Source organism: Gracilinanus agilis, chromosome 2, assembly GCF_016433145.1.
Source record: "Gracilinanus agilis isolate LMUSP501 chromosome 2, AgileGrace, whole genome shotgun sequence".
NCBI classification, from domain to species: domain Eukaryota; kingdom Metazoa; phylum Chordata; class Mammalia; order Didelphimorphia; family Didelphidae; genus Gracilinanus; species Gracilinanus agilis.
This window is the reverse complement of record NC_058131.1, coordinates 593,554,699-593,577,368: the sequence shown is the minus strand read 5'-3', so window position 1 is coordinate 593,577,368 and position 22,670 is coordinate 593,554,699. Positions and strand designations below refer to the sequence as shown.

General features: G+C 40.2%; 1 protein-coding gene across 1 annotated transcript in view; it reads right to left on the bottom strand.

The window, feature by feature from the left end:
* Window positions 1-22,670, bottom strand: part of RGMA (repulsive guidance molecule BMP co-receptor a) — a 170,973-nt gene that overhangs the window by 7,311 nt on the left and 140,992 nt on the right. The window contains exons 4-5 of the mRNA XM_044660136.1: window positions 22,287-22,469; window positions 4,499-5,010 (exon numbers count right to left, since the gene is read on the bottom strand). Of these exons, the coding sequence (XP_044516071.1) occupies window positions 4,499-5,010; window positions 22,287-22,469 (695 nt within the window). The remainder of the gene's footprint in view (window positions 1-4,498; window positions 5,011-22,286; window positions 22,470-22,670) is intronic.

Below are 22,670 nucleotides of genomic sequence, written 5' to 3'. Positions count from 1 at the left end.
ATAATGCCAGACAATAAATAAATTCCAAGTGAGTGGCATGGGCAATATGCTATTAGGGATCAGATGGAGAGAAAGTCATTTATATATTATGCTTGGGGGCAATCATAAAAGAATTTATAGAGGAGGTAGGACTTCAATTAGTGTCTTGGAAAATGGGTATAACTGGATACATGGAGCGAAAAGAGAACATTTTTGGTTTTGGAGCGGGGAAATGCAAGTTTTGCATGGGACTAGATGGTGATCTTGAACACCAGATTAAGGGTTTTGTGTAAGAAGTCAATAAACGTTTGTAATAGAATAATAAGATAAAAATGGCATTTTAAGGAGATTTGTCTGGAAGTTGCCTACAGAATAGATCAGAGGTAGATGACTTCAGGCATGATGTGGGGAAAGAGATCAGTAGCCTGGGATTTAAAATCTGCCCACTAAATAGAAGCCACTGGGTTAGGCACTGGCCATAAAACAGAAACAAAATAATCCTGACCTCAGGTAAACTACTGGAATAACCCACACGTTGGCCTAAAGAACTAAAGGTCCTAGACTTGAGGGTTAGGATACCTCTACTGACATGTGAAGAATTTGACTGACTTTAAGCAAATCTCTCAAGTCCTCTCTGCATTTCCATCATCTCATCTCTAATATGAGGGTTAAAACACTCTCACAGTATTGTGACTGAAGTGAAGGCACTTTGAAAATTAAAAAGGTTGTGTAAATGGAACCAGTGGTGTTATTGGTCCCTTTGTGCCAAAGAGGCACTTCATTAACACTGCTTGGCATCAGCAGGGAATCTTCTCTGCCCATTTCACTTTGTCCTTGGAAGGAAGAGGTGATAGCTTTCCAAGACTTCCAGGTTAAATGGACTAATAAACTCAGACAAAGTTGGGAAACTATCATCACAATCACTCTTCAGGTCTCCTTTGGGCACCAAGAGGCAAAAGACATATTCAAGGTCACAGGATAAACTGTGACACCAAGAGAGCACAACTCCTGAGACCCAGATTAGATCACAAGACATCTCCTAGCTGATTGAGCTCAGAATTTGTGATAAAATCAAATGAGAGAGGCAGCAAGCCAACGTCAATCACCAACAGTGATACATGTGAATACAGAGAAGGATCTGTGATTTGGTCAGCACGGGGAAGTAAGTCTATGACTTAACAGGCAAATTCTAGGGAATTTTTTGAGGGATACTTGGGGTTAGTGGCTTGTGCCAGTACACAAAATAGATAGGATCTGAACCTCAATCTTCCTGCCTCTGAACCCAGGGTTCTATCCAGTGTGTCTATAGATAGATACTCTGTATCTATAGAACAATAATAATTATAGTTAATATAATCTGCTTCATTTAGTGTTTTGGTTTCACCTGTTTATCCCACGAACCTCATGATACCTTGTGGAAGAGGCTGTCTTTGTCCTATTTCATTATTGCTCTGGAAAACACCAACAGCTCAAGAGCCAGAAAGTATTAGTTGCTGAGGCTAGTTCATTTGTCTTGGCTGTTGCAAAGATCATGAGAGAAGATTACATACACATCATGAATTGTGCAGTCTTGTACTCAGATGGAAAATGAAGAATGTTGCAGAGGAATAATAAAATAAGATTTTGTGGCACCCTTGGTATGATAACAATAAACACTGGGAGAATAGAAGTAGGCAGAGAAAAGATTTTCCTGGGTAGGTATAGGGCTGAGAGCTCTTGGGCAGTGAGAACAAGAAAGGGCTTTTGAATTGGAATAAGTTAGTGATTCTAGGCGAGTCTGAACATCTTTACAGGACTAAAGCCTTGCTTTCTAGTACTAACTATGGGGTTCAGGAGAAGGACACCTCTCTTTTGGGATATGTGGACACAATGAGTACAAGGAAAGAGGGACTTGCTCTGGATGCAGAAGATCCATCACTTATAGTCGGCCTTAAAGTCACTTACAAAGTTTCAATTTTCAGGACTGTGGGAAGAGAGAAGAGAAAGAACAGAAACTCTCTTGTGGACCAAGTCTGAATCTCCCTGGCATGTCTTCCAATGCTTTCTCCACAGAAAAACAAACTGCTGCCATTTTTGGTTTTGGATGAGCTGGACTGTTGGTCATTCCTTCCCTCCTGCCAAATGGGAAAACCCCCTGGGGAAATCAAAGGAGACAACAAACACAGCAATGCTCGGGTGGGCAAGGGTTGGGGCAGTGGACTGGAAAGCAAGAGATCTGAACAGTGTCCTCAGGCCAGCCCAGAGATCAAGAGCAAGTCGCTTTCTGTTCCTGGGATTCCTGACTCTCTCCATTTATAAAAGAGGTCAAAGAATATTGTACCACTTACCAAGAATTTCTATATAAAGCAACTGGAGATTCTCAGAAGTTATTCCATGGAGAAGAGGTAACTTATCTATAGTGCAGGGTGCTGGCTTTTTAGTAGAAGTCCTGTATTCAAATTCCGTCTCTGCCACTTACTAACCTGTGTGACTTTGAACATTTAAACTCTCTGGGCCTCAGTTTTCTCGTCTGTAAAATGAAGTTGAAATAAAAGACCTCCAAAGTCCCTTCCAGCTTTAAATATAGGATCCTATTATCTACCTGTAAAAACACTAATGCCATTTGTACCTAAAATCACTAGACTGTCTGCTATTGCAGGAACTCAAATAATAGTGAATATGTTAAAACCACAAATTTGGTACAGCCTCTGCACTTTCCATTCATGTCATTCTTTACCATTTATTCTCAGATACATCTGTGACTATTTATGTCTCTTTAAATTTCTCTAAAGGGCATTTTATAGATGTATTATTCATCATATGAATTCTGACTTTTCTTGGTAATTTAATTACCAAATAATTCAACTTTTAAAGTTGTTTTGAATGATTTTTTTCCATCTCCTGTTGTTGCTGTTGTTATAGATAATAAGCAGGAAAAATGATCATTTTTTGAATGTTTTAGCTTCCTATTTTATAAATATACATAGTTCTTTTGACTTATGTTTTTTTGTTGAATCCCTGGGATTATATAAAACCATTATTAGCTAAAAAATAGTTGAACTTGCCCTTTGTCTAGTTTTCTCTAAATTTCTTTTTCTTGCCTTATAAGAATAGCTAGTGTTTCTAGAACCAAATTATAAAAAAGCAGCAACATTAAGCAACTCTGCTATACTTCTGATCTTCTTATAACATTTACCAATTTACAACAGGGGTCAAAACAAATTCTTCCCATCCCTAGAAATCACCATCAGGACTGAGCAATACTCATAGATTCCACTGACAGGCAGGCATTAGACATGGGCAGAAAGAAAAAAAAGGAGGGAAAAGCAAACCAGAAAAAGGGAGGTAGGAAGAAAGGAATAGATAAGGGGAAAAAAGAAGAAGAGGACTCATTTCTCATATCAACTGGCACTTGTGATCATATATGGTTTTTTTTCTTTAAAACAACAACAACAACAAACAACTCTTACCTTCTGTCTTGGAATTGATATCACCTGTCAGTTCTAAGGCAGAAGAGCAGTATGGGCTAGGTAATTGAGGTTAAATGACTTGCCCAGGGTCATATAGCTAGGAAGTGACTGAGATCATATTTGAATCCAGGACCTCTTGCCTAGCTATTCACTGAGCCACTAGCTGCTCCTGTGTTGTTTCTTAACCCTTCCTTGTAGATATATGCATGTATATGTTTATACATATATATGTATATATGGGTGTACATAGACAAATATATACATATATATGTGTGTATATATACATATATATATATATATTTTTAATTTGTGTGTGTATGTATGTGTCTTCCCCCCATTAAACCGAGTCCCTGGGAACCTGATACTTAAATTCTTCTTAATGTTCTACAGCAGTGATTCCCAAAGTGGGTGCTACCACCCCCTGGTGGGTGCTGCAGCGATCCAGGGGAGCGGTGATGGTCACAGGTGCATTATTTTTCCTATTAATTGCTATTAAAATTAAAAAAAAAATAATTTCCAGGGGGCAAAGTAATATTTTTTCTGGAAAGGGGACGGTAGGCCAAAAACGTTTGGGAACCACTGTTCTACAGCAAACCTTGCAATCAATGCCTTATTAATACTTATTTCTTTGTTGAACAATAAAGAGGTTCATATGGGAATGGGAAGTGGGGTTATACCAACTGCCTCTCTTACTGGCATTTACTGGGAACAAATATTGCAGGGGGCCCACTCTTGTCTAGAACTTTAAAAAGTCTGGCCAGATTTTTCAAATCACCAGAATGGCAATAGTAACAGCAAAAAAAGTGTCTGTCTCTTCTTGTAGAAGACAATTACTGAGGGTTCCATTTAGGCTAATCTCAATACTCTCCCCTTCTCACAATTCATTAGCTACTTTCTCCCTTAGCCCCCAGGGCACAGAGAGGGCCACTGCTCCAGAATTAGGACCTGAGCAGGGAAGAGATAGCAGGACCTTGTAAAGCTCTCACCAGAGGTCTTTCAAGTCTTACAGTTATCCAAAGCCATACAAAAGAGCCGGGGCCGGCCAGCTTCACGTGGCACTGTGACCTTACCTTGCTGGTGGCTGTAGCTGAAGATCCTGGCAGCACGGGAGTGTTGGTCACCTGCACGTTCAGGTAATTATTGTCAATAAGAGGCCAAGCCCCTCGTACCTGGCAGGTCTGAAATCGGTCCGTGAAAGTTCTGAGGTGAGGGTCCCCAAACAACCCACAATGAGTATAGTTGGGGGGAGCTGAATGTTTATGGAAACTCTTTTCATAGTGGCAGATTTCTGGACTGTCGGACCGTTCCTGGCTGTCTCCTGGTGGGAGGGTTCGGAGACGGGGCTGTGAGGTGGGACCGTCCTTGGAGCAATTGTGCTGGCTCATTAGGTCTTCTATGCCATGGACAGCTGAATGGTAGGCCAGGTCCCCTCTGCACGTGCGGGCTGTGCGCCGGGTACAGTGAGAGTATGCACGAAGCGCGGTGCAGAATTCAGGGGCGTCTTCAGATCCTGGGTAGTGAGTGCCTGATGTAGCAGTCCAGAACTCCGAGTTACACTTGAGGATCTTGCACTGTGAAGTGGCTGTTTAGAAAGTACAAATATATCACTGTGGGGATGGACGTGTACCAGCCGTGCCACCTTTTTTTCCTTCCTAGGTGAGGAGGGCAACAGCAATCACAGGGATGAACAGACCCACGTTCCCTGATACTAGAACCTTAGAGCTAAATTTTGTCCCAATGCCAGAGAAGAGACTTTTCCTCTCTAAATTCTCCTTCACTCTTCCTTACTGGTCTTCACTGATCCCAAATGGTCAGTTCTCAGTTGCTAAGTGTCACTTAGAACATAGTGAAGTATGCAAAGTGTCTGGATGGCTAAGTCTCCTCGCCTGTAAAACTCTACTAGGAGTCAATCAATTTGCCTAGCAGCTGCAGGGCTGCAAGGAACACGGATATACACCTCTATTTGTGGTAAATGCTGATAGTAAGATTTCACTGATATTAACCCACAAAAACGTTATTTCTAAGGGCAATTTTTGCAGTGTTTTGGTGGTAGTGTGGCAAATGCCCATAGAGAAAGATGGGGGCTAGATTTCTAACTCTCTTGTACTCATTTTGATCATAATTCTCATGGTTGTAGGTAAAACTCAAGGTCTTTCAGACTTATCCCTGGTGTTCTGATATGACTGTTATGTTCTCTGTGGGAAGACATTATACTCCTGGTGCATAGAAATACCTGGTTATAGTTATTATTTTAATAGCCATCAGCGGGAAAGCACTCTCTTTTTCTCCTCCCACCCCTCTCCCTCTCCTTCCTTCTCTCTCAGGAGTAAATATGGGAGAATGTGCCCATGAATAAGACTCAGTCCCTGTTCTCAAGGAACTCATTACCTTGTACTGTTTATCTTTTTCTAAATGACTCCATTAACCCAAAGAACAGGTTGTATGGTATAGTGTACCCAAGATATAGTAGTATTTTAAACCACTAAGTTTAAAGATCCAAAAATACAAGACAGCTAAGGTTGGTGGGTGGGTAGGATGAATGTTCCAGAGGGAAAAAGTACAAAGAAATCTACTCCAAAGGCTATCAGTCACCTGATCTTTAATGCCAGCCACCTAAACAATGCCTGTTCTAATAGCATAATTAATTCTGGGAGCAGTGTGTACTGACCTGTGATTCCTAAAGACCCACTGCTGTCTTGGGATTAAGGAGAGAGATGATGTCAAAGAAAAATGTGTGAAAAGGACATACGCTTAGATATGCTATTTGGCCAGCAACCTTGGTCCATAGGAAATAGATCAGCTCTGCTGATAAGCTCCTCTAAGTGTTTCATGAAGGTGCTCAGGATTACCTTTAATTATATACGTACATATACCCATACACATACTCTCACTCTCTATCCTAGGACAGGATATATGCCTTTTTATGTTATGTGCGAGACTATGACTGCACTCACTGCACCCTAATATTGCTAATACCACCAACCTCAGATAGTACTAAGATATATATATGTGATAGTTTTGTTGTTTTCCTTCCCCACCTGTGATCCCCTCAATTTTGGTGAAATGTATCAAATATCAAAGTTTAAAAAGGCATCAAAAGATAAAAGAAATTTCAGACTCTGCTCTCACCCCAATCTAAACAGGAATATATATCACCTGGCCACTTCCTGCCTTTCCAATCTTCTAACACATCATTACTTCCATTTATGCACACTAGAATCTGGCCATACTGGTCTACTTGCAGTCCCTTGAGGACACACATTGTTCCACCTCTTATCTCCTTATCTTTATCCTGAAAGCTTTCCTTCCTCTCTTCTTTTCCTTGGGTTGTAGGCTCCTTTCAAGACCTAACGAATGGATCACTTTCTTTAGGACCCCTTTTCCAGCTCCTCCAGCTGCTAGTGCCTTCCTGCCCAACTTACTTTTTGTCTGTGTCCTGTTTATACTTTTACACGTATGTTGTACCACCCTTGATAGAATATAAGCTCCATGAAGCCAAGAATTGCTTCATATTTACCTCTACTGTATCCCAAGTAACTAACACAGTATCTGGAATATGGTAGTCATTTAACAAATGCTTACTGATTGATTTGGCAAGTGGTCAAGTTACTTGAAGACGTGTAATAAGGAGAAATGCATTATATCCTGAAGAAATACATTCTATGTTTGGACAGCTCTAAATATTGAGAAATTTTTCCTTACATCAATTTTAATATCACTCTTTGTAATATCTATTCATTGCTCCTAGGTCCAAGCATAATATATTTGATCCCTCTTGAATGTGAAATCCTTCAGATTCTTAAAGTACCTGTCATTGTGCCCACTTCAGTCTTCTCTAGGCTAAACTCTCTAGTTTCTTCAACTGATCCTTCTCTGGGATAACCTTGAGGTCCTTCACCATTTGTTGTCCTCCTCTAGAGACTGTCTAGCTATTGTCTAGCTTAAAATATAGGATATGGTATTTTCCTTGACTTACAGACTAACTTAAGCCTGTTAACATGCACTCTGGCTATCCAAATATTATCTTGTGACCCAGATAATAGGACTACAAGTCAATCTAAAATACGTAAGTGAAATTCCATTGAGACATTTCAGGAAGGCATTATAACCACAAGAAAGAATGGGAAAAGAGCTTAGGGTAAGTTCTGCCAAACCCCAAAGAGGATTCCTTTCAGGTGGAATACACTCTAGTGCTTGTAACACTATATACCCTCTGCATGGCCCACCAGAGTTCTTCTCCCATTCTTCAACATCTTCATCCAGCCTGTTAGTAATGAGAATTCTATAGGGCACTGTCCCTGAGTATTTGTCTCTTTTTCCTTTATACTACTAAGCTTGGAGATCTCATTAGCTTTCATGGATTCAATGATCATCTATCTCTATGCTGATTAGAATTAGAATTAGAATCTACTTATCCAGCCCACATCTCTCTACAGAACTTTACTCTCTAATCTCCACCTGCCTACTGGACATCTCTAATTAGATGTTCTGTATGCATCTTGGTGGATACATGACTCAACACATCTAAAACTAAATTCATTACCTTTCCCTCAAAATCCTCCTTTATTTTAGCTTCCTTATTACTAAATTACTAAATAAAATACTATTACTAGCTTCCTTATTACTAAAGTGAGAAGCAGACTTCTGACTGGTTTAATGAATTATTATTTTTTTAAATTTTTTAAACCCTAATATCTTTTACATATATCCTTCTGTTTTAATTTTATTTGTTACAAGGCTAGGCAATGGGGGTTAAGTGACTTGGCCAGGGTCACACAGCTAGGAAGTGTCCGAGGCCAGATTCGAACCTAGGACCTCCCATCTCTAGGCCTGGCTCTCAATCCACTGAGCCATCCAGCTCCCCCCTGGTTTAATGAATTCTTAAAGGTGACAGTGAAATTTTATAAGTTAGGTTTGCCATACAGCAGGAAGAGGTATTCCTAAGGAAAGTGCGATACGAAACCCATCTTCCTTTTTTCTCTCTGACGAAAGGGAAATTGGGAAAAGAGTTTGTAAAACTTATGCAGATGACAACAAAACAGGGAATATAATCATTTTACCCGGGACCTAGAAAAAGCTGTCAAATATGCCTTCTTAACTAAGCTTTGACCACATTCCCTTATCTCTTTTTTTCCTTTTTTTTTTTTTTTAAACCCTTAACTTCTCTGTGTTGGCTCCTAGGAGGAAGAGTGGTAAGGGTGGGCAATGGGGGTCAAGTGACTTGCCCAGGGTCACACAGCTGGGAAGTGGCTGAGGCCGGGTTTGAACCTAGGACCTCCTGTCTTTAGGCCTGACTCTCAATCCACTGAGCTACCCAGCTGCCTGCCCCCCCCCCCCATCTCTTAAGCACACAGTCTCACCTTTAAGTTCAAAACAATCAAAAGATTAACCACATACAGAAACAAACTACCTTTCTTGGTAGCCTCCGTTGTCAAAGAAGAATAGATCAAGTGGAAGAGACCTTAAAATAATAATACAACCTCTAATTTTACAGATGCATAAACTGAGATGCAAAGGAGTTGACTGGCCCTAACTGACACGGTCAGGATTTGACCTAAGGTCCTCTGACTATAAACCCAGTATTCTTGCCACTGAACCATAATGCCTCATTTTTTCAGCTACAGGGAAGCAGCTTCAAAAATGTAGTTTTGTCTGGACTCATTTCATCTGTATAGGGGACAGAAGGGAGGACTTCTCAAGTTTCTCTCCCCTAATAAAGATCAGCAGCTATTCTGTTACTTATAATCTTTGAGAATTGCCCTTAACAATCTAAGTTTAGGGACTTGCCCATGGTCACATACCTAGTATGTGTCAGAGGAAGGTCTTTTTACATCAAGGCTGGCTTCCTAGTATTTTACAATGTTTCTGCTCAAAATCCTTGTTTATGATTGAACAAAGTATTGCAACAAACAGCTTCCTCGACTTCTTCTTCTTCTTCTTCTTTTTTTAAATAAACCCTTACCTTCTGTCTTGGAGCCAATACACAGTATTGGCTCCAAGGCAGAAGAATGGTAAGGGTTAGGCAATGGGGGTCAAGTGACTTGCCCAGGGTCACAGAGCTGGGAAGTGTCTGAGGCCAGATTTGAACCTAGGACCTCCCGTCTCTAGGACTGGCTCTCAATCCACTGAGCTACCCAGCTGCCCCTTCCTCCACTTCTTAATACAATATTGGGTTATAGAACCAGGCAATGGCCTTCCTGGGTGGCTTGTGTGTGTGGGGGGGTTACCTTTAGTTACAGATTTAGGTGAAATTAGGAAGTTTGCTTTTACAGATATTTTTGAAAAACCGTAAGCAGGAAAGAGTGGAGGAGTTGGAAATTTGCTCATATCCTTTATCTCACTTCTGCACTCTTATTTTGGGGTTATACCCATGATAAAGTTTTGTCTTTTTCCTTTACTGACCTCAGCACTTGGAGAACCTCTATTGAGTTGATCTCTATTTCAAGTTTGTGAGAGTATATAGTATAGCTTTTTCAACCTACCGGTCAAGCCCCTTCCTGGTCATGGGTCTGCACAAGACCAGTTTGATGTTATTGTTTGGGATAGGCAGTCCCTATGAGCACCTAGAGGTGACTCACCTTGCCCTGGCAGTCTGTTGGCAATCTTCATGGCACAAATTCATTTTCGTCAGAGAGGTGCCATGCCAATGCTCACTCCTCCCCCAAATTCTCCTCCCATCTTTTCTATTACAGAAGCTTATAGCGTCAAAGTAGAACATATTTGAAATGAGGCCAAAGGAGCATGTTTACTCAATTGTATATAATCTATTTTTCAACTGCTCTTAACAGACCTGTTTTTAACTAGCAATGACCTAGACGTGAAATTATTTCCCCTGCTCCTTTTGCTCAGGGAGAGGCAATGAGGTCCTTATTCCTGTGCTTCATGACTCTTTACCCCACCCACCATTCTGCATTATCTAACTTTTCCTGGGGTTTATACTACCTTCTCTGACCCTGGGGCTCTGTCCAATCCATTGGTATTGCCAAATATTGCATTGGCTTTCTCTCATATCACTCCTTCTTTATGGCTACAGCAGAGAACTCTGCATTCCCACATTTCAGGATATCTGGAAAGAACCAATTCTACAATAAGTTACCTCTGAAAGAGCAAAGTTGATAACTGAGAACCCAAAAGGAGAATTTCAGTAAGAATGCCTTTCCCCCTGTTAATGTTAAAAATTAATAATAGCCTTTTAGTAATGCAGGCACTATGAGGCATTACTTCTGTTAAGATAGAAAAAGATTATTTTCAGTGATAGCTGGAGCCATGAGTATGTTTTGCACATAATAGATGTTCAATAAATATTTACTAGATTCAAGGCTTCATAAAGGCAGGGATTGTCTTGTATAAACTTTCCATCATCCCCAGAGTTTAGCACAGTATTCTACATATAACAAGCACTTAACTAATGTTTTCTATTGAAATATTTCTTGAATGAATGGAGTGTATGAAATCTCCAAAGAAAGGATTCTAGGGAAAGCAAGGCAGAGGTGAGGACAGAACAATGGGGAACCTCTACATTTAGGGAACAGGAAGAAGAATCATCAAGGAAATAAAGAATTGGCTGGCACATCAGAACAGCGAAACAATCCCTTAATTAGATAAGTACAAAGATTAGCAGCCTTCATAACATTATTTTCTGAGGCCCAGATAAATGATTAGTTTACATGTCAGCTGTATCAATTGACTTCCAAAGTCTTAAAAGCAAAGCCTCAAAAGAGAGAGGGGAAGAATCCTTTCACAAGGAATCTCAATATGTTTTGTAACTTCTTCAAATACATGCCTGTCTTGTACCATCTGACTCAAATAATAAAGTTGCAGATGATAAGGACTATTGTAAGTTTTAATTGTTAAATATAAAGGAGAGCATAGCACCATGCATGTGGCCATGAGCGATAAACTGTTAATGCCAGTGGTCATGTTTCCAAGTTATGGGGTCCTATCTCAGTCCAAGATAGTAAGTGTCACATAGTAACATGTTCAACAGAAACAAAATACCCCTATAACTTTAGTTCAGCTACTTGGAAAGATATGCAGATTCACAGGGGGTCAAGGAAATGTATCACTTTCTACAATCATCAGAAAAAAAAGGTCATTCCTATAATTTAGGAATCAAGAGTGTCCTCTATGCCCACAAAAAACACTGCTCTCCATGAGATGGAGTTCTTGGAGGAATGGACAAATCAGGATTTATAAGACAGATTTATAAGACAGAAGGTGCAGATTCTCCTTCGTAGAGGAAAAAGAACTTGTTCACCTTTTTCTTATTTGGGGAATATTTGCAAAGAACTAGCTAACTTTCCCAGCCCTCAGTTTCTGTCCATAGATCCTTCTCTTATGTTCTGAATCCAAAGTACCTATTATTCTGAACCATTTTGCACAGCTCCATCGAATATTCAGGTCTATTATGACTTTTCTTGTGACCTCTGAATTACAGCTGTATCCCAAAACCTTTCTGAAGAACACAGTCATTTGAGCAAGAGCAGCCCAGAGGCATTTTCAACTCAAACTGCATACTGTTGCTGATGTCCTACATCCTAATAAATGGTCTGGACATCCTTTCATTTCCTCAAATACTTTTAAGTGGGAGCAAGGATGACTCCCATTTTTTGCAAATGGGAAACTGAGGCTCACCAAGGTATAGTGATTTATAAAGCACAATTACAGAGTCAGACCTTAGTTCTTGGTTCCTCACACTTTCCTTTGCCCCTTTGGGGATAGTTTTTCCTTCCTGCCATGGATACCTATACAGCTCTTATTGCCAGTCTGTTCTTGAGGTTAGCTAGGGCAATGTCTAAGAATTAAGAGCTTTAAAAGACTAATTTTCTAAGGTGCAACTGTTGAGCAGCCTCTCTCTCTTCCCTCACAGCCTTATTCTATTTTTCAGCTCTTCTCTTTGCTTTGAATGTCCCTATATCTCTGGCCTCAGGCTTGACATAGTTTGTGAGCTCTATGTAACATTGGTTGATCATCTAAGGAAAACAGCTTTTGACTTTAGTCATTTGCCAGAGATTTTAGAGTGGTGGTTCTCTCTTAGTGTCTATGAACTTGTTTTTAAAAAAATATTTTAATAAGTGCACTTTAATCTACCTGATTGCCTTTGTAATCCTGTACATTTCATTTTATGAACATGATTCTAAGAATGGGTCTTTAGGCTTCCCAGACTGACAAAGGGGGCCAAGACAAACAAAAAGCTTAGAAGTTTCAAATGTTATAAAAAAATTTTAATGAAAAAGAAAAATGTTTTAAGGAAAAAATTCTTAAGACTATGTAATCTAACCTGAGGCATCTTGGGCACTGTGAGATACAAAGGCCAAAGAGAGGAAAGTAAAGAAAAGGAGAACAGTTAACAGATCTTCTTGTATTTTTTAATACAAAAATGTATGAGTTTGAGAACTTTTTCAAAATTGTAATCATTGCTTATATAGTGAAAATATCAATTTTCAAATCTATGGTAGATGATATCTAAAGTGCTTTCCAGCAATAAAATTCTTTGATTCTTTGTCAACCCATGTTAAACAAAAGAACTTGGGAATGAGAAGGGGCCTTGGAGATCATCTGCTCCAACCTTTTGACTTAAAGAGAGATGGGGTGGAGGGGGAGGAGAGGGAGCGAGGGAAAGAGAGGGAAAGAGAAGGAAAGAGAGAAACAGAGAGAAGGGGAGAGGGAGAGAGAAAGGGGAGGAGAGAGAGAGACAGAGAGAGAGAGAGACAGAGAGAGAGAGAGAGAGACAGAGAGAGAGAGAGAGACAGAGAGAGAGAGAGAGAGAGAGAGAGAGAGAGAGAGAGAGAGAGAGATCTTTTCAAAAACATCTCATTTTAGGGAAGTAGCTTTTATCTGACAGCTCATACTCAGACCAATTGGGCAAGTCCTCTTGACTGATAAGAAGGCAAACAGTAGACTTGCTAACACTTTTTCAACCCCCCACTTAACCATATTTCCTTAGTCAGTTGCCTACATGTCCTGGAGGAAACACACTGCTTTTACTCACAAGATATCTTAAAAGTCACAGTGAATTTAAAACTATAAAAACCTGCACATGTGAAAGGGCACCATGAATATGTGTATGACGAATGCACATACATGTGGTCTTCATGGGAATTAATGTTTCACTTCTCTCTGTTAGATGCAATTAAGACCTTAAACTGCCTTTGTAGTTATCTGGATAGCTGTAGGGATGGATGGAAATAACAATATAGCGTGAACAATTAATTCTTTAAATAGCTACCAAATGCCTGTCAGTAACAGAAACCAGTGGAAGAAGGGGTGCTCAGAAAGCTGGCTATACTGACCCAGTCACCACTAAAATATTTGTTCCTCACTGCAGCAGGAGCTGCTTTCAGAGACTTCTTTTGAACTGTTAATCAAGCACAATCTTTTGCAATAATAGCCTGATTATTATTGCCTTGTTTGCATAACAAAGAAGCCCAATAAAACTTATTCCACTGGGCACAGAGGGGGTGTGAAAGATCAACTCTGAGAAAGGAGTCTTAGGAATTCCAAAAACTACTCCACAGCCTTAACTCAGGAATAAAGACAATGCAATTTGCCATCAAGAAAAGCCCAATAGACCAATAAATTACCCATGTGCAAAGGGATTAGATCTGGTTTCAGTTTCACGTTAGGGGGAGGTAATGAAGGAAGAGAAAGAAACCTGCTTCTCTTAAAGTGGCAGAGCTCATTTTGAATACAAACCCCATCTTGCCTAAACTGTACCCATTCTAAAGCATGTTCTGTTCTCTATTCAATCAACAAATATTTACAGACTGCCGGCTATGACAAGGCAGTGTGCAGGATGCAAAGTCATACAAAGTGTGGTCTCTATCCTTGGTGAGTTCACAAAATAGAAACAAAAATCAGGTTACCTTATAAAAATAGTTCCAGTAAAGTTTCAGTGACATCCTTAGAATAAGCTATGTGTTCAGAGCATGTAGAGAAGGAAGAAGTATAGCTAGCTGGGTTATTCAGGAGAAGCATTCTAGAGAAAGGAGATGGTCCTTAAAGGATGGGGAAATTTTCCAAAAATGAGAAAAGGAAAAGAGTGATTTTATTTATTGTATATAAAGGAAACAGAATGAGCCAATGCTCAGTACTGAGAAAGCACAAAGTATACTTACTCATTGGCTAGAACAAAGGGTTCATGTTAGGAAATAATGGGAATAAATTTGGAAAGGTACATTGAGGCCACACTGTAAAAGGACTGAATGCTGGCTAAGTTATTTGTATTTTATTTGGTAGGCACTGGGGAGCAATTGAAGATTTTTTTTCCACATGGGAAGTGACATGATCATAGTGATGCTTATTCAAATTTCATTTTCCTAGCAAACACTCGATTAAGAACTATCTCCTCTAGTAACACTGGATTACAGGGTGGCTGGAAATTCATCTAAATTGACAAACTCAGACTGGAAATTTAAAAAAGGAACTAAGACGGTTGAGTTTTATGGGTTTCATCAGTTTAATACTCTACAAGTTATTTTATATGGGCTACCACAAATGCCATGCCATAGGAAAAATGATACCCTAAATAGAGCAAAAATGAATGCATCTTTCCAAATATACCAATTGCCCTGGGGCCTTGGGAACTAAATCATCATACCCCAAACTCACATTTACATTGAAGTTCAAGATTTGTAAAATGCTTTCCTCATCCCTCAGAGGTAAGTAAGAGAAGGATTATTATCCTAATTTTTTGGCTGAGGAAACTAAGATGCTAAGCAGTTAGGTAAGTGACTTCTTTGTGATCCTTCAGCTAGTGGTATTGTCTGAAGCAGAATTTACTCCCTACTACATCATACTTCTCAAGGCACATGGAACAATTTTGGAGAGAAGGGGAAAGAGGGAAAATGCTGACAATGGGACCAGGACAGAGTGAATCTTATGGGTCTCACCTATTTGGTGTCCAGATAATCAGGGAAATAAACTCTTTTTTTCTTTCTCAATCTCTGTTCTCATTCCCTAACCTCAATGGATCTATCTGAAAGTTGTACTGCCAAGGAGAAATTAATGAAAACGGAATACTTTATTATCACTTTCATAGGGGAAGCAGTAAGATCAGATTCATATCTTTTGGTCTGCCAATATTGGCTCTAAGGACCCTTTGCTGTTCTTATTTCTCAAGCTATGTGTATAGTACTCTAAACTTTCAAGAAATTTTTGCTATCAATCATCTTGGCAGTGAGTCCCCATGACCCAACATCCAGGTGCTTGGCATCATGTCTAAAAGGGAACACACCCAGATGACTGACTGAATGTTTTCTAAGTGTTGACCAGGTGTAGCAGACCTTGCCTTAGTTGACTTATCACATACCCAATCTTTATCAACTTTTACCATCCCCACCTCCAGGCTGAGAATCAACACTGCTAATTATTTCTGACACCCCAAACATTCCACTTGAGGTTTTCAGAGTTCTTGGCCCCTGGCCTAAAGGAGAGGGAAAGAAAGAGTAGGATTTTTTCTTGTTGAATCTTAATCAAGGGGTAGGTGGCTGGGAGCAGATAGGGATAAGGGAGGGTTAAATTTTTGCTGTGTGGCTCCCTAATGAGAGCATGCAGAATAGGCTGAATGCCATTTAACATGACAAGGCACGACCAAACAACCCCATCCATCAAACCCATCCAATACTCTGGAGACCAACCACCTCTCAGCACGGATTCCCAGACATTGCTGTGCTCTGGCTACCACAAATGACAAATCATTGGAAGAAATGATATCGTAAGTGGAATAAAAGTGAACATGGCTTTCCAAATGTGCCAAACAACTGGGGGTGGGTGTGGGTGGGTGGAACAAAGGAGACCAACTAAAAGCAGGAGTAAGAATCTTTCCAAAAATGTCCTCTCAACATGGAGAACCAAAAGCTGGCAAGGGTCCGAGAGGGTGGGTGTGAACTCTCTTGCTACAGGACAGCTATGAAGATGTTAGGGCAGGTGGATGAGCTGTCCCTCTGTTCTGTCATGAGAACAGCTGAGGGGAGAAAGGCAACTTTTCAGATTTGTGGACTATTCAAAAAGCTCCCAGGACTCTGTTTTTCTACATTATTATTATTATTATTATTATTATTATTATTATTATTATTATTATTTTAAACCCTTACCTTCCACCTTAGAATCAATACTACATATTGGCTCTAAGGCAGAAGAGTGGTAAGGGCTAGGCAATGGGAGTTAAGTGACAACTAGGAAGTGTCTGAGGCCAAATTTGAACCTAGGACCTCCCATCTCTAGATGTGGCTCTCAATCCACTGAGCTACCCAGCTATCCCCTGTCTTTCTACTTTGAAGAGTGACTCTCATCTTGTGGACACAAGGCACTCCTTTTTTGTATTTATCTTTAACCCAAAATACAAGAGAATTTAGGGCTCACTTGCTTGGTTGCATCATCTTAAAAGTCATCTGAACTGGCTTCCTTTTATCTGTACTTATTTCTTATTCCCAATTGTATATGATAAAAGAAGAGCAAACACAACTGCTGTGGCAATATTCGGAATTTATTGTGCCCAATGTCAATCAAATATCAAGCCCTTGGGCATTTAGTAAAAGCCTACTATGTGGTAGGCATTGTGGGTAACATTCCTCAGTAGAAGCGTCAATAATAATTCCTTTGTTTCTCTCAGGGGCACGGAGATATTATTTTAATAAGCATTTTGGTAATTTCAATAATGGACTAAATGGTGCACAGAATGAATAAATAAATAAAACCCAAAGGACATAAATCTGAGACAAATTTGCACAGGACTTTCTTACCAACTTGGGCACTGGCTTATCTGTGGGTGGAATCTTCCTTTCAGTGAAATAAGGTCAAGCTGTGTGGCTTTGGGGCAGAAGGTACTGCTCCAGGGAGAAACTAGGAAGCTAAATTCCAGGAAAAGGTTTTAAGTTCCTCCTCTCATTTTATTCACTTCCTCAACCCTCCATATAATTTCTTACCCATTTTCAGTCTTAGATGTCTTATAACTCAAAATAAATTAACTGTTAAGTTTATCTTTTCTCTAAAATTTGACTTTTTCATGCCTATGTGTACCTAGAACTTTAAAGTATAAAATAGGCTGTCTTCAACATTTCTCTAATTTGGTTTAAGTTAAAAATGATGTTAAACAATTGGAGAATAATTTAGCGACGAATTGATTGTACTTGCAACAGTTTAAGAAGGCTATCTATGCAGGAGTTGAGGCTTTAACTAGGTTTTAAAGGAAGAGTACAATTTGGTTAAAGAGAAAATCATGCATTTCAGATGGGGGGAATGACATGAACTGAGGCAGAAATAAAGTAACTGAGATTGAGAACAGTTAAGAGTTTTGCAAGATGCTTGGTGATAATCAGTTCCTTTTTAGACCTGTTGAGTTTCTACCATCTGTTAGAATGCTGGGCCACATCTAAGGCACTCAGTCATTCACTGATAAATTCTCTGCTTCAATATCTGTCACACTTTCCCAGACACACCATTTAACTATATTTCTACCTTTGTGCCTACACATATCATACTTCAACTCAATACTGCAACCCTCACAATTAGAGAGATCACAATATCCTCAGTCAAATTTTTCTGCCTGAGCTTTCATTATTAAGACCTGAGCATGGCAAAGGGCTGTCTGCAGAAATTCGTCACTATACCCCCTGCAAGCAGATGTAGCTGGCAATAGTGTACAAAGCAGTACTGTGGATATGCTTCAGGGAGTTGCCTTTGCATAGGAAATAGGTTTATTCTTTTGCTGTATTTTGAACATCTGGTTTTGCAATTGAACATAATTTAATTCTACCCCTTTGCTATATAAACAAACTCCTCCTGGGGCAAGAGTGATTTGGTAAGCAGGTTTATTGGAGTACACAGTCATCTTTAGGTAGCAGTACTATTCTACGACCTCAGAGTTGGAATCTAATCCAGTTCCTGCCTGATGTGATTCCCCTGTCCTACATCCCTCTGATAAATAAGTGGTTACCCAGCCTCTACCTGAAGAGCTCCAGTGACTTGGAAAGACTTACCTCCCAAGGCTGTTCCATTTCATATCTAGTCAGCTCTAATTATTAAGGCTGTCATTCTCCATAATGAGACTAGGTCTGCCTCCTTTTAACTTTTACCCCATTGGTCCTAGTTCTACCTAGTGGAACTAATCAGAACAAGTCTAGTGGTGATACTATAGAAAAGCTATGCTTCAGTGTGCCTCAGCTTCTTCATGAAGAACTCGCAATTTAAAGCACTTGGAGCTGAAAGATGAGGGGGAAATTGTCACCCTAGCAATACAACATAAAGAATTAAACATGGATACAGGACTAGAGCCTCTACCAACACTTGATAGATTCTGGTTCTAAATTTGTTAACATAAAGGTCACGATATTAAAAAACAACAACAACAAAAACAACTGTAGGATAGTGATAGGACCTTCGATTTAACTGGTATAGGGACCTCCCCACCCCACCCCTCCATATACAGTTCTCCTTCAGCCAGTATAAGTCAGCATCATGTGTGCTATTTGTTGTTTTGGAGAGTGGTCTGAAGCCTGGAGAGTTTGTGTGATTGGCCCAGGATCATCCAACCAGTATGAGTCTTAAACCTAGGTCTTCCTGGCTTTAAGGCTATCTTCCAAGCTACAACATTATATACTGCTTCTCAAGATTAAAATATAAGAATTTGTTATTAATTACATTTAGAGCTTAATGAAAGAAGTAGACACTGGTACTGGATAAGGCTAATATATTAACTGCCCTAGTCTGGGTGGAAGCAAAGACAACTTTATCTACCCTCCTGTGTCCAATTTAATTTGTACTCCTATGAGTCTAATCCTTGTATCCATACAGCTTTGTTAAAGCATTCTCTTTTAGCCCTTGGCTACATTTGTCTGCATTTACACCCAAGAGTGCCAGTGTCCCTTCTTCCTTAGGGCAACCATAATAGTAGGGCAGAAAGTGCAACTATGTGGAGTACTGGGTGGTTTGTACTTTTTTCACAGGGCCTTAATGAAACCCAGTCTTTCAAACCCTTGCTCTTCTCCCCTCAGGCTTCAAACTCCTGACCTGTAGCCTTCCTGACACAATTCCAAACCCTGCCCTCCCCCCCTAAGCCAACTAGGTAGAACAATGCCAAGAATAAGAAACTTTGTCTTTTTTGTGCCGGATATTAGCCACCCTACTCCTCTCATTAAATAAACAGGTCTTTTGACCAAGGTCTCCTGAAACTGAAACTCAGAGCCCCCAGGTCATTTGGTCTTAGATTTCGGCAGCTCAGTCTTCAGCAATGTGCACAGCTTTGGCTTTACATAGTTGTGAAGACCTCAAATGAGAAAAAAAAAAAACAAAAAAACTACAGGAAGGCAACAGAAGACCTATCTTTTAACATTTGCCAGATTTTAGTTATTAATCTTGGAACATTAAAGAAATGGTATGTTTTAAAGTTAAAAATTAGAAATTTCTCAGTTACCTTCTGGTAGTATAAAAAGAAAACCACACTGTCTCATCACTCTATTGTATTAGTAATTGTCACCACAACTAAGATACATTTTGCCACTTTTCCCTATCTCAAATTGACCAGAAACTTAATGAGTGCTGTCACTTTAAGAGTTTGGAAGGTGTTGTTTTAACAGCCTCTAAGCCCCCCTTCTCAATTTCAGCTTAGAGCTGAGATCACATCCCCCACTGCAGCTAAGAGACAAAAGCCATTTATCAACCTATCTGATAAACTTCCAATGGGCTGGATCTTTATCGAGACTAAACTGCCTAGATGCATGTGAACTACAAACTTCTGCTTCTGAGAAAGGAGCACTTAAAAAAAAGAGCTGAAAGTTTTTCTCATCTCATGGCAGGGAATTGGTTTGCCTTCTTTAAGCAAACCCTGGGGTGTGGGTGGGGGGAACAGTGCCCTCAGAAAAGCAGGACCATCCAGATCCTTAAAGAACAGGGCATTGCTTTTTAGGCATGGAGGAACGCAGAGGAATTGGCAGGGCAGGGGCAGAAGCTACTTTGGGGCATTGCCTTTCAAAGTTGGGTCCATACTGGGGCAACCAGCTCATCTCTAAAGCTAAGCTTTCTAAAATTAGTCTGGCTTTAGGAAATAAGTTGAAACGCCATCTCAAGTCTTATGCCACCTCTAAGGGGAGCACATCTGTTATATGAGCTAAAGGAGAAGGAAGAGAATTGGGGTGGGTGGAGTGGGGTGTACTGATTACACTCCCATCTCCCCAACCCCCACTTGAGATGAAGCACATGGAGTGTGCAATACTGTGACCAGTTAGCTACAAAGAGTCTGGATTTCCCAGTTTTGCCAGTTCCTTGAAACATATTTGGCTGATGAGGAAAAAAACAAAACAAAAAAAACCCAAGAGCCTAATATCAAGTTCTTTCTTGTACAGTATTTAACTCTGATCTTGAAGCAGAGAGGCAGCAGAAAGCAGTTATGCTGCTTAGAAATGCATCTGACCTCAAAAGCTCTTAAGAAAACTTTTTTTTTTTTTTGTGGGGGTGGAAAGGGAGGTAAAGCAACAAGGACTAACCATCACAATGAAGCTCCACAGCCCCTATATTTGGATGCCAGTGCTTTCTGTTTGTATTTTTAGCAAGAGAGAAATGGGCATTAAAAAAGTTTAGCTGGAGTCCTTAAACTCTGAACAACATGTGGCAAAAATGAAATAAAGTTTTATGAAACATTAAAAAGAAAACAGACGATGGGATTTAAGTTTCGTGCTTTTTTTTTTTTTCCTCAAAGGAAAAAAAAAAGCGGTAAAGAAACCGGAGAGTTTTGGAAGGAACAAATCCCCCTCTGTGGAGTAGGTCTCCCTTCCCCCAACAAAAACAAGAGCTCAGGGCTCGGAGGAATTTGAAGGCAGGGATCTGCCAAAAACATTGTGAAAAACTATGGGGGATTCATTGGAAACAGATGGGCTTTTTCAGCTTTAATTCTGAAATTCTCTCCCTTTCTGACACAATAAAAACAAACAGGGGCAACTTAAATGTTATCAAACAAAAAGATTAGCCTGTTTTTAGCTGAGTCTGTAACCTCCCTGAATGGGCAAGTGTGTGTGAGAGGAGTGAACGGTAAGGGCACCGAGGTGTGTGGTTTGAAGGAGAATATTGGGAGTACTGGAAGAACACACGGAAGAAAAAAACCTAAGGTGTCTACTATAGATCTTTGCTTGCTTATTTCCGAGAGGGCTCCCAGACCTAGGGGAGAGGCATCCCCCGAGTTTTCTGAGTTGAAGGGTGAGCACCCCATTGAGTTAAACTAACGCACACATCATATCTCCATACCATCCCAACCAAAGTCTATGAGCAAAAACTAATTAGGAAAACAAAGAGTTAATCAGTATATGCCTCCCCCTTTATATGGGTCTTTTTAAAGTTTTATTTTCTAAAGTGACTACTACGCTTCTCCCCCCACCCCCGAAAAGGGGAGAGGGGGTTGCCAAACCACAACCTCGATTTCAAATTAAGAAAGAAAACATTAGATTGCCTATTTTCTTATTTCGGTAACAATTAAACCCCAATTTCTCAAACACCACCCCAAGCTTCTTAAGTTTTCACCATGCATCAGCATTGGTCTCAGGAAGGGAGAGTTGTTTTTCTACGACTCAGAATAGCAGGGCTATGCCGCCTTCCCATATCTAGCTTTCTCCCGGTCCATAAGAGAATCATCTATTTCCTTCTCTGAATGACTAATGTCTAAGTACTGTGGGGAAAGATATGCAGGAGAGAATCTGAGAGAGACAAAGAATAAAGGGAGAAGAAAAACAAACTGTTGAAGAGTGTTTAGAAAGCTTAAACTCCACCAACTAACTAGTTTTTAAACATGTGGCAAACTGTTAAGGAGGGCAGAGGAAACTGGGGTTCAGAACTGTCTCGGTTAAATATCCAAGCAAAAGGGCTCTTCCTTACCTGCAGGGAAGATGCAGAGAAAGACAGCGAGGGTCTGCAAGAATCCCAGGGCTGTAGGTGCTGCCCCTCTCCCCATACCCATCCATCCAGCTCGGTCTTTTACCACTATCCTCTCCCTAGAAGAAGAGCTTTTATAAAAAAAGAAGAAGAAGAAAAGAAGAAAAAAAAAAGGAAAAGGAAAAATAAATCACTCAGCAGAAAAAGCCAAGACTTGCTCCTCCACCAGGAGCAGCAAGCCGAGGAGGCTCCAGTCCACCTCAGCCAGTACTGAAAGATTGGAGATTTTCTCCCTTCTTCCCTCCTCCTTCTCTCACCCCTCCTTCCTCCACCCCTCTCCTCCAATACCTCCTTCCCCTCCCCCTCACTTCATCCCTCCCCCTTTCG